The 14,418-nt window shown below is 35.6% G+C and overlaps 1 protein-coding gene across 4 annotated transcripts in view; it reads right to left on the minus strand.

The window, feature by feature from the left end:
* The window catches only part of XRN1 (5'-3' exoribonuclease 1), a 135,354-nt gene that overhangs the window by 68,549 nt on the left and 52,387 nt on the right, over positions 1–14,418 (minus strand). For all 4 annotated transcript variants that reach the window (XM_077991544.1, XM_001112305.4, XM_015131995.3 and 1 more), the window contains exons 21-25: positions 8,149–8,311; positions 7,271–7,384; positions 4,038–4,136; positions 1,814–1,929; positions 1,131–1,277 (exon numbers count right to left, since the gene is read on the minus strand). In XM_077991544.1, the coding sequence (XP_077847670.1) occupies positions 1,131–1,277; positions 1,814–1,929; positions 4,038–4,136; positions 7,271–7,384; positions 8,149–8,311 (639 nt within the window). The remainder of the gene's footprint in view (positions 1–1,130; positions 1,278–1,813; positions 1,930–4,037; positions 4,137–7,270; positions 7,385–8,148; positions 8,312–14,418) is intronic.

Consider the following 14,418-nt stretch of genomic DNA (forward strand, 5'->3'; position numbering starts at 1 on the left):
AGTAGGAAATCCATAAATATGTCAAGTTAAAAAATTAAGAAAAAGTAGTTTAAACACGACCTTTTAAAGAAATAAGAAAGTGAACAGAAGAAACAATCTAAATTTCCAGATGGTAATATGGGATTGAATTGTGTCCTGCCCCACTCAGAAGTTATGGAATGTGACTTTATTTGGAAATAGGGTTTTTAGTAGAGGCAGTCAAACAAAATGTGGTCATTAGCATGGGCTCTGATCTGACTGGTATTCTTATAAAAAGGGGAAATTAAGACACAGAGACAGACATACAGAGATGAAAGATGATGTGAGACACCCAGCAAGAACATCACATGAACATGGAGGTCTGGAGAGATGCATCTACAAGCCAAATAATATATAAGGCTATGAGAAGGTAGAACAGAGGTGCTTCCCTAGTGCCTTCAGAGGGACCATCATTGTCCTGCAATATCTTGATTTTGGACTTTTGGTCACCAGAACTGGTTGAGACAATAAATTTCTGTTGTTTAAGCCACCCAGTTTGTGGTACTTTGTTATAGGAGCCCTAGGAAACTAATAAAGATATCTTCAAATATAAGGTTAGAAACCAGTGAAATAATAGAAAGAACATTAAATTATGAATCAGATGAAAACATACATCCTGTAAGTCTTTGTCAGTAGTAACTCAGTGAATCTTGGTACTTGGCTTTCTCACTTTTGGTATGAGTTGACTTGCTGATTTCCTTGATAATTTCAGCAATAAAATTCAATAATTCTAAAATAGTAACCTGTGCAGCTACAAAGTTCTAAGAATCAGAAAAAATCCACTATGCTAAGAGCTTTGTTTATCCATATCAGTCCTCTCAGTGCTGACACAGGTATGCAAAGTAGTGAACAATTTATGATAGTAAGTTAAGAAAAATTTTAACTAAGGAGGCCAATTCTCATTACATACTTTCTTTTTAATAACATGGTATTTTTCTACTCAATTTTAGCTAGTGGCTATGATAATCCATGATGCAAAATTAAGTTTACATGTAACATATGCCAGATTTTACTAATGGAAATATTTGTCCACTAAAACTAATGTAAGCAAAAAAATAAACAGTATTTTCCTAAGATTCTGGATGACTACTAGGATCTTATTAGGTACTTACCTCTCTAAGTACTCTGCCAGAAGTTGTTCTGCTGCAGATGAATACATCCATTCACTTCCAACTTTCTTGGTATATCCAGGTACCTCCTCATTTTTCTTGTTGAATTTGAGATTTAAACCCACATTTGCTTTATGGTCTCCATGAGGGCTGAATTTAAACCACACATGCACGCACGTGCACACACACACACACACACACACACACACACGTTTTAAAATATTGTTCAAGGAATAAAAAGTTTTGCTTTCAATTCTTAGAAAAGCTCAGTTTTGATTATTCTTCTATATTTTAGTTATTATGGTTATTTCCAAAGTAGCAGTAATTGAAAAACTAGAAGAAAAGCTTCAAAACCCAAGTTAACAAAGCATGTAAATAAATTATGTAACTATAGAGGAAAATGAAATAACAAGATGCAAGGAAATATACTACTGAGGTTCACACACACCCTCTGATACCTTTTTTCAAGGTTCAATTTATTAGCTGCTAAAAAATAAGAACTGTCTTTTCCAACCACCTAAAACATGTGCCATTCAGATGAAAGATTACCATCAGAGAAATTTATGCACAATTTTAAGACAATTCAGAGCAATTAATAAGAAAATAAATACTGAAATATTAAGCATTTAATCTTTATCATTTAATTTTTCTGCCACTTTAAGTAAATTTCTCTAACATAAACTTACTTTCTCCTAGATCCTCTTCCAATAAAAATACTTCCTGTAAACCTTGAAACAAGGTATCCACTCACTCCAAGGCGACTGGCCAACACATATCCTGGGTTGTACTTTATAGAATATTTCTTTAAATATAAAAACAAAAAGGTCAATTATGGAAACACAAGTTTACATTAAATGTTATTTCTTTACCTTTAAAATCTGGAGATAATCAAGACATCACTAACCATTGGATTGTGGCAATATAAGGATTTTCACTTAGATCCATTTCCCCTTTTTTTTGAAAGGATCTGTAGGCAGAATTTTTCTGCTCCTCTCTCTTTCTCCTTAAAGGACAGAATTCCCAAGGATGGATAAAAGGGGGGAGGAAATATACAGTTTGTGAAACTGTCTTAAGAAATAAACTCTACTGTAAGTACTAAATGGCAAACTCCACAGGCAACTTTTTTGTTTGTTTTTGTTTCTACTAATTTTCATATTCCAAGCAGGGCCTAGCAAAGTACTTGGGACAAAATGAGGCCTCAATAATTACTAGACTGAATTAAAAAACAGGTACGTCATCAAAATAGTTGCTACTGAGAAAAACTAAAAGTGTCCTTCATATATGGATATAAGTAATATTCTTTTCCCCTAATATTTACTATCATATGAAAATATACAAGCATGTATAGACCCATAATTAATACAGTCAATGAAATGTAACCTTAATTTATATACTTAAGGGAAGAAAACATATTGTCACATTAAAAAAAGTAAGTAACAGATCATATAATATTTAAACAGGAAGCAAATGACTGATGAATCTAATACTAACTAGGATAAACTACCATATACTCCTAACATCATGTACATAACAATAAAATATACTTAAGAACATAATCAGATTGAGCAATAATCTAATACAAATCAAGTATGCTTTCCAGAAGAGTTCAAAGAATTATGGTAGTAGGTCTCAAACATAAGTAGCAACACTTTTCTAACAAGCATTTAGAAATGTGTAGAGGCACATTTAATTACCATAACTGGCATGGGCTACTAGTACTTAATGCCCTTGAGCCAAAGATGCCAACTGTCCTGCCATATACAAAACAGTTTTATTTAATACATAACTGTCCTGCCCAAATGGCCAATAGTACTCCTTTTGAGAAATAATGGGTTTTGCTATAATTTAAAATTCATTAAAACCATCACAAACATCCTAGAAAATATAAAATAAGTAGCTGAGAATGTTGTGGTAGAAAAAGAAGGCAGCTGGAGTGAAAGTTAAACGTATGTAAAGAGACAGAAACCAAACTGAAGAAGGCATGCCCATCAACACTGTATACTACTATACAAGAGGACAGGCTCTTCGAGATCTAGAAAAAGCCAGGGATGAAGGAACACAAGTTCTTTAACCTTCACTGATTCCCAGTACAAATCTCCAGCTACTTTATTTAATGAGCCACTCTCCTGGTTTCCTGACTATGCTGTCTAAATTTGTTCTTCAAATGGTACCAGATGGTAAGATTTTAGGGATGACTGTCTTCCATACATAAAGTTTCCTCATGGGTGTGCTGATATGTAATGCCTTAAATTCATTTCACAGGATATAAAGCTTTACATTTTACTATTAGTGTGAGAAAAAAACCCCTAAGTAGCAATAGTTGGTTGATTGTGAATTAATTTTAGCTAATTATCCAACCAATCAATAAGAACAAATGACAGATATCAGAACCTTCCCTCTGTTTTAACAGGAGATAAGAAAGCCAGTGGAATTTTTTGGTGAGAAAGTCCTGAAAAAGATGCTGTTAACTTAAATGCATTTTTCCAATATTCTTTAGAATTGAGACCGTTCATTCTTAGCTGAGTGGATACATACAGCCTTTGCAGAAAGGCCATTTGTCACTTGCAACTAAAAATGCAGGCTCTGAATTATTATGAAAGGTTTAAAACACCTAAATCTATTCCCAGAGAGTGTGCTAATCAATGTGCATCTTATAAGCTTGAACACAATAATCCCTAACAATCACTATGGATTAATAATTGGATATCAGTGATTTCCCCCCATAAAGGTCTACATGAAGTTTTGAGCACAGATTCCACACTGATTTTTAAACAGCAGCTGCAACTGGGAGAGAGAATCTAATCAGTATTAAATAAAATATCTGAAATAAATTCAAATGAGGTGGCAAAAATATCCTAATATTTTAAGATTATCAATTCAAAATGCAACGATACAAACTACTGTACTCACATGCTGGTTCTGTATTAAAGCATCAAGATTGGGTTCACATGGAATGCTGAAAATCACACGAATCCTACCTTCTGTAATCACATCACCTGAATCCTGCACCTTAGAAGAAAAAAAAAATCACAGTATAGTCTCTTTCAGTATATTTTATTTTTTAACTTATTTGAACACTATTATTTTTGAAATACAGTATGACAAGTTGGATAGTGGAAATTCTCTTGAAATTTGTTAACTGGGTATGAAAATACTGTAAATTTGAGTCACTGTATCATTGCTTTAATGGTTAACTTCTTTTGAGACAGGATCTACAATACTGTAAATTTGAGTCACTGTATCATTGCTTTAATGGTTGTTAATTTCTTTTTTCTTCTTTTGTTTTCTTTTTGACAGGATCTCACTCTGTTAGACGAGATCAGGTGCGTTCAGGGTGGTATGGCCGTAGACAGGATCTCACTGTCATTCAGGCTAAAGTGGCAGATCACAGTTCATTGCAACCTCGAACTCTTGGGCTCAAGTAATATTCCTGCCTTGGTCTCCCCAAAGTGGTAAGATAATAGGTGGAAGCCACTGCACCTGGCCATTTTTTTTTTTTTTTTTCTTTGGCAACAGGGTCTTGCTCTGTCATCTAGGCTGGAGTGCAGTGGCACTATCACGGCTTGCTGACTTGCTGCAGCCTTGGCTTCCTGGGCTCAAACAATCTTCCCATCTCAGCCTCTCAAGTAGCTGGAGCTACAGGTGTGCACCACTAAGCTCAATTATTTGCAGAGATGGGATTTTGCCATGTTGCCCAGGCTGGTCTCAAACTCCTGGGCTCAACCAATCCCTGCCCCCCGCCTTGGCCTCCCAATGTGCTGGGATTACGGGTGCATACCACTGTGCTTGGCCCAATCATTCTTTTTTAAATTAAGTTTTTACTTGCAAATAATTTCAAAGTACCAAAAAGTTGCAAAAAAAAAAAAAAAAAAGTGGAGGTTGCAGTGAGCCCAGATTGTGCCACTGCATTCTATCCTGGGTAATAGAGCAAGACTGTCTTGAAAAAAAAAAGAAAGAAAATTTATCCAGATTCACCTTTTGTTATTAGCATTGTAAAACAAATGACTTTAACATTTGTGTACTGTGTATTTACCTATACATAGTTATCTTTCTGAACCCCTTGAGTATATATTACATATATCATGTCCCTGACCTCTAAATATTTCAGTGTATATTTCCTAAGATAGATATTTTACTATATAATCACAGTACAGTTATTAAGTATATAAATTTACATTGACATAATACTTTTATCTAAGCTGCCATCCATATTCCACTTTTGTCAGTTGACCTAATAATGTCCTTTATAGAACTATTTTCTTCCTTTATTACAAGATCCAGACTAGGATCAGATACTGCATTTAATTGTCATATCTCTTTAGCATCCTTTAATCTAAAATGTATCCACTGCCTTTCTTTGCTTTTATGATACTGATCTTTTAAGTTATTGTTTTTTTTTTTTTTTTTTTTTTTTAACAGAGTCTTGCTGTGTCATCCAGGCTGGAGTGTAGTGGTATCATCTCGGCTCACTACAACCTGTCTCCCAGGTTCAAGCAATTCTCATTTTCAGCCTCCCAAGTAGCTGGGATTATATGCATATGCCACCATACCCGGCTAATTTTTATAATTTTAGCGGAGATGAGGTGTCGCTGTGTTGGTCAGCCTGGTCTTGAACTCCTGGCCTCAAGTGATTGCCTATCTTGGCCTCCCAAAGTGCTGGGATTACAGGAGCGAGCCACCATACCCAGCCAACATTTACATTTTGAAGAATATAATTTGTCCCTCCCTTTTCAACCTACTTTTGTAAAAAAAACAAAAACAAAAAACCAGTTCCTCATTTTGGGTTTGTTTGATGCTTCCACATAATTAGGTTATGGTAATACATTCACAGCCAGAATACCGTATAGGTGATGTGTCCTCCGAAGGGTATTACATCTGGAGGTACACAATGTTTGTCTGTCCTTTAATGCAATGTTAACTTTGATTATACCATCAAGATGTTGCTCAATTTTTTTCCTTCATAATTACAGTTTTTGTTTCCCTTGCAGCTAATAGTCTGTAGGAGACATTCTAAGACCATGCAAATATCCTGCTCCTGATTAAAAAAAAAAAAAAAAATTCACCCTAGATTTAGTTCCCAAAGATGATTCTTACATGATTCAATCTTTATCATAATGGTGGCACAACAGTTTTTCAACTGCAGCACTCTCTCCAAATTTACTTCTTACATGCTACTACAGACAAGAGCCCATCCTTTCCCTATTTATATTTTCACTGTCACTATGGAATCATGAATTTCTGTTTTTCCCCCAATGGTTTATAATTCATTACTGAATTTAATTATTTTATCTCTCAAAGTATCCAAGATTTGGGCAGTGGTAGTACCCTCAACCTGGTTCTTATGTTTACATGACATACTCCCACCATTCTTCTGAGCACCTCCTTACTTTCTGGCATAACAAGATGTTCCAAGTTCATCTTGTATCTTCCCTGCCTCAGATCCAGAATCAGCAATTTCTCTGAGATGCCCTGTTCCTTTTAGTGAGGTATGAAATTAGAGGTCAAGATCTGGGTGGTGCATGTGGTCATTGTGCTAAGCTGTCTTTGCTTCTTATCCCTTTCAGCAAATAGAGCTAGAAAATACATGTATGTATAGAAACATATTCATATGTGTATATATACATACACATATACATGTGCCCATATACATAGATATACAAACATATATACATATTTTAGAAACCGTAAGTTCACACTAATACTTCCAAATTTGTCCCTATAGGTTCTTTCTTGCTTTCTCCCCTTCCATATTTGCATGTACCTTTTTCCATTTAAGAACTGAAGTTCCTTAAATATGAATGCATTTACAATTTCACTCAAGCCTGTTACATATCTAAAATAGTTTCAAAATTGCTTCATCCATACCATTACAATAAACAAAACTGATAAAAAAAAAAAAAAAGAGAGATCAGGATTTGAACACACCACCTCTTGATCCTAATCTGCTCAAGACTAAAAGTATAGAGTCTTTAGTTTTATAGTCTTTAGATATATAAGTCAAATACTGTGTTCATAAGTTACATGGATAAATTCTTTATTTTTTCCCCTCATTATTATATTTTAATTTAAACCTAAATGAAGAGAAGTTAAATAACTGCTTTAAACTAGAGAAAAATGTATCAGTAACAATAATGGAAACTAACTTCTCCAGTGCAGCCATAATAGGGAGTTCCCAGCATAAAGACCATACTTCTCAGAGGAAACAAATCATCCAATGTTTTGATATTGGAGAAACGGGAGTCGAAAGCTCGGATGTCCTACATAAAATAAAAGTAAATCATCTTAGTCACAATTTCTATAGATTGCATATCAAGTTTTTTTCCTATGGGATTATGACTATGCTGTTTGCAAATGTCAACGTGAAGATTTTTCTACATAGTGCTAACAGCTAAAATTTGCTGACTGGTTATATGGCAGGCACTCTTCTATGTGCTTCACACATTTATTGAGTTCATTTAATCCTCATGACAAACCTCTGTGGCAGAGACCATTATTAGCCTCACTTTCTGGATGAGAAAACTGGGGCACAGAAAGGGGATGAATATTGTCCAAGGTCATGCAGCTAAGAAGTCAACTCAGGCAGCCAGTGCTCTTAGTCACTTAGTCCCTACACTGCACTATAACGCCCCAAATTATAGGATAACTACATACTTAAAACATGTTTTGTCCTCTTATCATATCTAAGATTATAAAGGCAAAAGTAAATGCCTTTTACATTTATGAGATTACTTAAGGCAAATATTTTTGAAGGATAAAAATATAAAATTCAAGGGTATAAGTTAATGCTGGGATTTTTTCTTTTAGAGACTAAGTCCTTAAAAAAAGCACAAAAAACAAGTTTCCTAACTACATATAGTGAGTGTCTGAGCATGTAATACTTCTTACAAATAAGTTATTTTGTAAATTATATTAAATGATAATCTCTATTATACATTGCTGAATTAGTCTACATATCATCTTCTCATTATACAGTGTATAATAGTGTACATTAAGATAGAATTGAAATTTGATATAGACTTACCTTGACAATAGTTTGATAAACAAAAGGAACAACTTGTTTTGACCACTGTTTCTCTAGACGAACTTCACCATTTTGATTTATTTGATATTTACGACCTGTGAGTAACTGAGCATACACAACTGCAGATGTTTCATTTATTATTATTCCTTTTCTTCTCAGGTAACTAAAAGAAAGAGTAAAAATGAAATATACATATGAATGAGTAGGCAGACATTCTAGGACAATAATCATTAACTACCATAAACTATCAACTCATAATCAAATGTGTAAATAAACTTTAAATAAATATGCCAGCAGTTCTAGGTACCTAACTTGAGACTTTTTGCATTATTTATTTCTCCAACTGTCTATGCGATTAAATAAGAACTCATAGAGCTATAAGAAATTCCTGTTCTCGAATCCACTAGGATCATTACAATTAAAAAACAGGGAAAAAATGAATTTCGGTGATGACATGGAGAAAGTGGAACATCTGTACATTGCTGGTGGGACTGTAAAATGGTGCAGCTGCTGTCGAAAACAGTTTGGCAGTTCCTCAAAAAGCAACATATAATTAATATATGAGCCAACAATTCTAAGCATTCCAACCCTCCCAGATTGGAAACAGGTACTCAAACAAATATTGATACACAAATGTTCATAGCACCACTACTCAAATAGCCAAAAAGTAAAATAATAGAAATGTTCATAAATGAACAAATGGATAAACAAATGGTGGCATATCCATACAATGGAATCTTATTCAGCCATAAAGAGGAATAAGCACTGACACATGCTACAATGTGTGTGAACTTCAAAAGCACGCTAAATGAAAGAAGCCTGATACAAAAGGCCATACACCATATGATTCCATTTATATGAAACATCTAGAATAGGTATATCCATGAAGACAGAAAATAGATTAGGGGCTGCCAGGAGTATGCGATGGCTTTCCCAATCTAAAGTAATTCAGACAGCCTCCTGGTTTTTTAGATAAAAGTTTACTGGAACACAGTCATCCATTCATTTCCTGTCTATGGCTGCTTTTGTGCTACATGGTAAAGTTGAGTAGTTGTGACAGACACTGTAAAGTCTACAAAGCCTAAAATATTTATTATCTGCCCTTTACAGAAGAAGTTTGCTGACCCTTGATCTAAATATATAATCATTCTTCATTTAAGGAATATTTTCTTATCTCCTTTCCATTTTCTCTTTCTAGAACTCCTATTAGATAGACATTAAAATTCTGACTATATTATTTTCATCTCTTTGTGCTTTTGTACTGCTTACTGAAGGAATTCCTAAGGTTGATCATTTAGCTCACGGATTCAATTTTTAGTATGCCCATATTACCACTCAGTCCATACACCAAGCTCACTTTACCAATCACACTTTGAAAGTTTTATGTTTATACAAATATATTTCATAAAAAAGTATATAATACAGACTATATTTTAAAATAGTATATAATATAGTATATAATTATACAACATATTATATATTTTTTCATATCAGCTTATACTTTAATGATGTTGTCTATACCAAAGTTGGTCTGAAAAAAGCCAAGTCACTTTAGCCAGAAACAAGTTTTCCAACAAATTTCTGACACACACTATTTTCTAAAAATGTATTAGAATTTTTTTTCTACCACTTTTACTTAAAAGTCATTTAGGCAGTAATCTTGATATCAATAGCTGACCAAGACATTTCAAGAAATCTTTATCTTGTAATTATGGGCCAGTATTTCTCATGAAAGTAGATGCAATAATCTTAAACTTTAATGGATAAAATCCAATTATGTATAAAATAATAATATATCATAAATAAATGGGATTTATTTCAGAAATTTAGGGGTAGATTAATATTGGAAATTCAATCAATGTAATTCATCAGATTAACAGGACAAAAATAATATAATCAGTTTGACAGCTGTGGAAAAAACATTTTACAAATCAGCACCAATTAATGATAAAAACTCTTAATCAGAAAAGAAGGAAATTTCCTTAATCTGATAAAGAACAGTAATTAGAAACAAGCCACAGTGACAATTCTATTTAAAGATAAATTACTTAGTTTTCCCCTGAAATTGAGAATGACACAATAAGCCAGTAAAAAAAACTATAAAGCAATGAGAAAAAGATAATCAACCCAAGTTTAAAAAGGGCAAAAGACTTGAACAGGCATTTCACAAAAGAGCATGCATATTCAAATGGCCAACAAACAGGAAAGGATGTTCAATTTTATTAGTCATCAGGGAAATGCAAATTAAAGCAAAATGAGATATTACTACTATACTAAAATGGCTAAAATGAAAAAGCAATAGTAAGTACTTATGAAAACAGAAATCAACAAAAGTTCTTATAAACTGCTGGTACAGTGTAAACTGCTGGTAGACTGTAAACTGCTGGTAGAGTGTAAACTGATACAAACAGTTTGCAAACCTTTTTGGTAGTATCTGTTAAAGTTGAACGTAGGCATATGCTGTGAAGTAGTAATTCTACTCTTAGATATATACCCAAAAGGAATGCATACATACACGTTCACCAAAAGCCCCAAATGAGAAACAACTCAAATGTTCATCCACTGTAGAATAGAAAAATTGTGCTGTATTCATACAATGTAATAGTATCATTAGTGAAAATGAACAAACTATGATTACATGTAACAATATGGATATAAGACTCACAATACTGACCCAAAGAAATCAGGCTCAAGAAGAATACACTCTGTATGAATGAACTTATACTGCATAAAGTTCAAAAATAGAAAATACAAATGTATGTGGTTATAAGTCAAAATAGTTATCCTCGTCACTGGGGGTGGGGAGGGAGCAGCAGATGGTAATGGATAAAAGGGTGTGTAGGGAGACTCCTTGAAACTATTGCTATGGAGTAAAAGATGAAATGCTTCTGATTACTGTAAATAGAAAATTGCATGAAGGATTGTGTAAAGACAATGCCAGGTTGGACTGCCAGAATGAGCCAACAGTGCATGATGTGCTTCCCCGTGCAGAGAGCCTATGAATGGACGTGCAGTCAGGGAGGTTTCACATCACCAAGATTCCTATTCCAGAAAAGCAGATGTTCATAGCTCTGGGAATGGAATGCGACCCTCGTGAAGAGCCTATAAACAGATGCATGGGGGGGGCGCCTGTCCATATGGATAAGATAAACGCCCTCATCTTGCCACGGCTCTTCTAGGCCTCTTTAGAGTTAAGGCATACTCCCTTCTGAGAAATTCTGGTCTAACCGGTTGTCTAACTTCATGCCCTATTTCTATGAATTGTTTGTAACCAGCTTTTGCTGTAACTATTACTGCTGATTAATATCTTGCTAATCATAGGTTATGGAAAGACTGTGTTCCTGTTTTAAGGCTCTTGTTAGAAATTACTGACGCACACACTATATTGTAAATTCTTAACTCTGTATACTGTACTTCTGTGTACAGATGTTATGTTAAAGAATTACTTCATCCCCATGTGACCATCTCACCTCATAATCGAATGACCCTAAATCCCTCACTAACCTACCCCCACCCTCACTAAACTTAATAATAAATGCTGGCATATCCAGTGCATTGTTGGCACCATGGGACCAGAAGGCGGTGACCCCCCTGGACCCAGCTTTCACTATCTTGTGTGTGTCTATTATTTCTCGACCTGCTGATCTGCCTGGGAATAAAGAGAGAACCCTGTTGCATTGTGGGCTGCTGGCCAGATCCCACAATAAGGGTGTACAAGGGACTTCCTTGGATTATGGCAATTTTCCTGTTATTGTTTCTTGACTTGTATTCTTGTTCCACATATGAAAATTCATCAAATATACTTATGATTTCCCTTATGATTAATATACTTATAATTTGTACATATTTTTTGTTCCATATGTATACAGCCATACTTTGGGAGACATTTCAGGTTCAGTTCCCGACCACCAAAATAAAGTGAGTCACATGAATTTTTTTGTTTCCCAATACATACAAAAGTTATGTTCACACTGAGTCTATTAAGTGTATAACAGCATTATGTCTTTAAAAAATTGTATATATCTACTATGGTTTGGATATAGTTTGTTTGGTCCTACCAAGTCTCAAGTTGAAATCCAATCCCCAGTGGTGGAGATGGAGCCTGGTGGGAGATGTCTGGGTCATGGGGTGGATCCCTCATAAATGGCTTGCTGCTGTCTTCCTTGTAATGAGGAGGATACGGGGGTTTATCACTCTACTAGTTCCCATGAGAACTGAGGTTAAAAAGAACCTGGCATCTCCCTCCCTACTCGTCTCTTGCTTCTTTTTCTTGCCATGTGATCTGTACACGTCTGCTCCTCTTTGTCTTCTGCTATGAGTGGAAGCTTCCTAAGGCCCTCACCAGAAGTATATTCTGATGCCATACTTCTTGTGCAGTCTGCAGAACTTTGAGTCAAACATACCTCTTTTCTTTATGAACTACCCAGTCTCAGACTAGGCTAGGACAATACTCTCATTTTCAACTACAGTTGACACTTGAAAAACATAGGTTTGAACAACATAGGTCCACTTACTTGCAGATTTTCTTCCGCCTCTAACACCTCCAAGACAGCAGATGAATCCCCCCTCTGCCTACTCAACATGAAGACAAGGATGAAAACTGTTATGATCAACCACTACCACTTAATGAATAGTAAATATATTCTCTCTTCTTTATGATCTTCTTAATAACATTTTCTTCTATCTTTATTGCAAGAACACACTATATAATACATATACAAAATATGCGTTATCAACTACTTATGTTATCGATAAGGCTTCTGATGAACAGTAGGCTTTTAGTAGTTAAGTTTTTGGGAGTCAAAAGTTGTATATGAATTTTTTTTACTGTATTGGGGGTCAGCACCCCTACCTCCCACACTGTTCAAGGATCAACTGTACTTTATTGCTCAAAAATGCTAACAGTAGGCTATTAGTAGTTAAGTTTTTGCTAGTGGAGGGTCTCACCTTGATGTTGATGGCTGTTGATTAGTCAGGGCAGTGGCTGATGAAGGTTGGGATGGCTGAGGCAATTTTTGAAAATAAGACAATAATAAAGTTTGTTGGATCAGCTGACTTCTTCATGAAAGATTTCTCTGTAGAATGCAATGCCATTTTATAGCATTTTACCCACAAGAGAAGTTATTTCCAACTTGGAGTCAATGCTCTCAAAGTCTGCCATTGCTTTTCAACTAAATTTATGTAATATCCTAAATCCTTTGCTGTCATTTCAACAATGTTCATAGCATCTTCACTATGAGTAGGTTCTATCTCAAGAAACCACTTTCTTGGTTCATCTATAAGAAGCTATTCTTGGCTGGGTGCGTTGGCTCATGCCTATAATCTAAGTACTTTGGCATGTTGGGATGCCAAGGCAGGCGGACGCTTGAGGGCATGAGTTTGAGACCAACCTGGCCAGAATGGCAAAACTCTGTCTCTACTAAAAATAAAAAAAATTAGCTGCGCATGGTGGCGCATGCCCATAATCCCAGCTACTCAGGAGGCTGAGGCACAAGGATCGCTTGAACCCAAGAAGTGGAGGATGCAGTGAGCCAAGACTACACCACTGCACTCCAGCCTGCGTGACAGAGCGAGACTCTGTCTCAAAACAAAACAAAACAAAACAAAGAAGCAATTCCTCATCCATTCATGTTTTATCACGAGAAAGCAGCAATTCAGTTCCATCTTCAGGCTCCACTTCTAATCCTAGTTCTTTTGCTATTTCCACCACATCTGCAGTTACTTCCTCCACTGAAGTTTTGAACCTCTCAAAGTCATACAGGAGGGTCGGAATCAACTTCTTTCAAATTCCTGCTAATGTTGATAGATACTTTGAAATCCCATGAATCATGAATGTTCTTAATGGCATCTATAATGGTGAATCCTTTCCAGAAGGTTTTCAATTTACCTTGCTCAGATCCATCACAGCAATCACTCAGAGTCTCACTCTGTCGCCCAGGCTGGAGTGCAGTGGTGTGATCTCGGCTCACTGCAACCTCTGCCTCCCAGGTTCAAGCGATTCTACTGCCTCAGCCTCCCAAGTAGCTGGGATTACAGGTGCCCACCACCACGCCCAGCTAATTTTTGTATTTTTAGTAGACAGAGGGTTTCATCATGTTGGCCAGGCTGGCCTAGAACTCCTGACCCCAGGTGATCCGCCCACCTCAGCCTCCCAAAGTGCTGGGATTACAGGCGTGTGCCACTGTGCCTGGCCAAAAATGTATTTCTTGACTACTAAAACTTGAAAGTTCAAATGACTCCTTGATCCACTGCAGAATGGATGTTGTGTTT

Source organism: Macaca mulatta, chromosome 2 (assembly GCF_049350105.2).
Source record: "Macaca mulatta isolate MMU2019108-1 chromosome 2, T2T-MMU8v2.0, whole genome shotgun sequence".
Classification (NCBI taxonomy): domain Eukaryota; kingdom Metazoa; phylum Chordata; class Mammalia; order Primates; family Cercopithecidae; genus Macaca; species Macaca mulatta.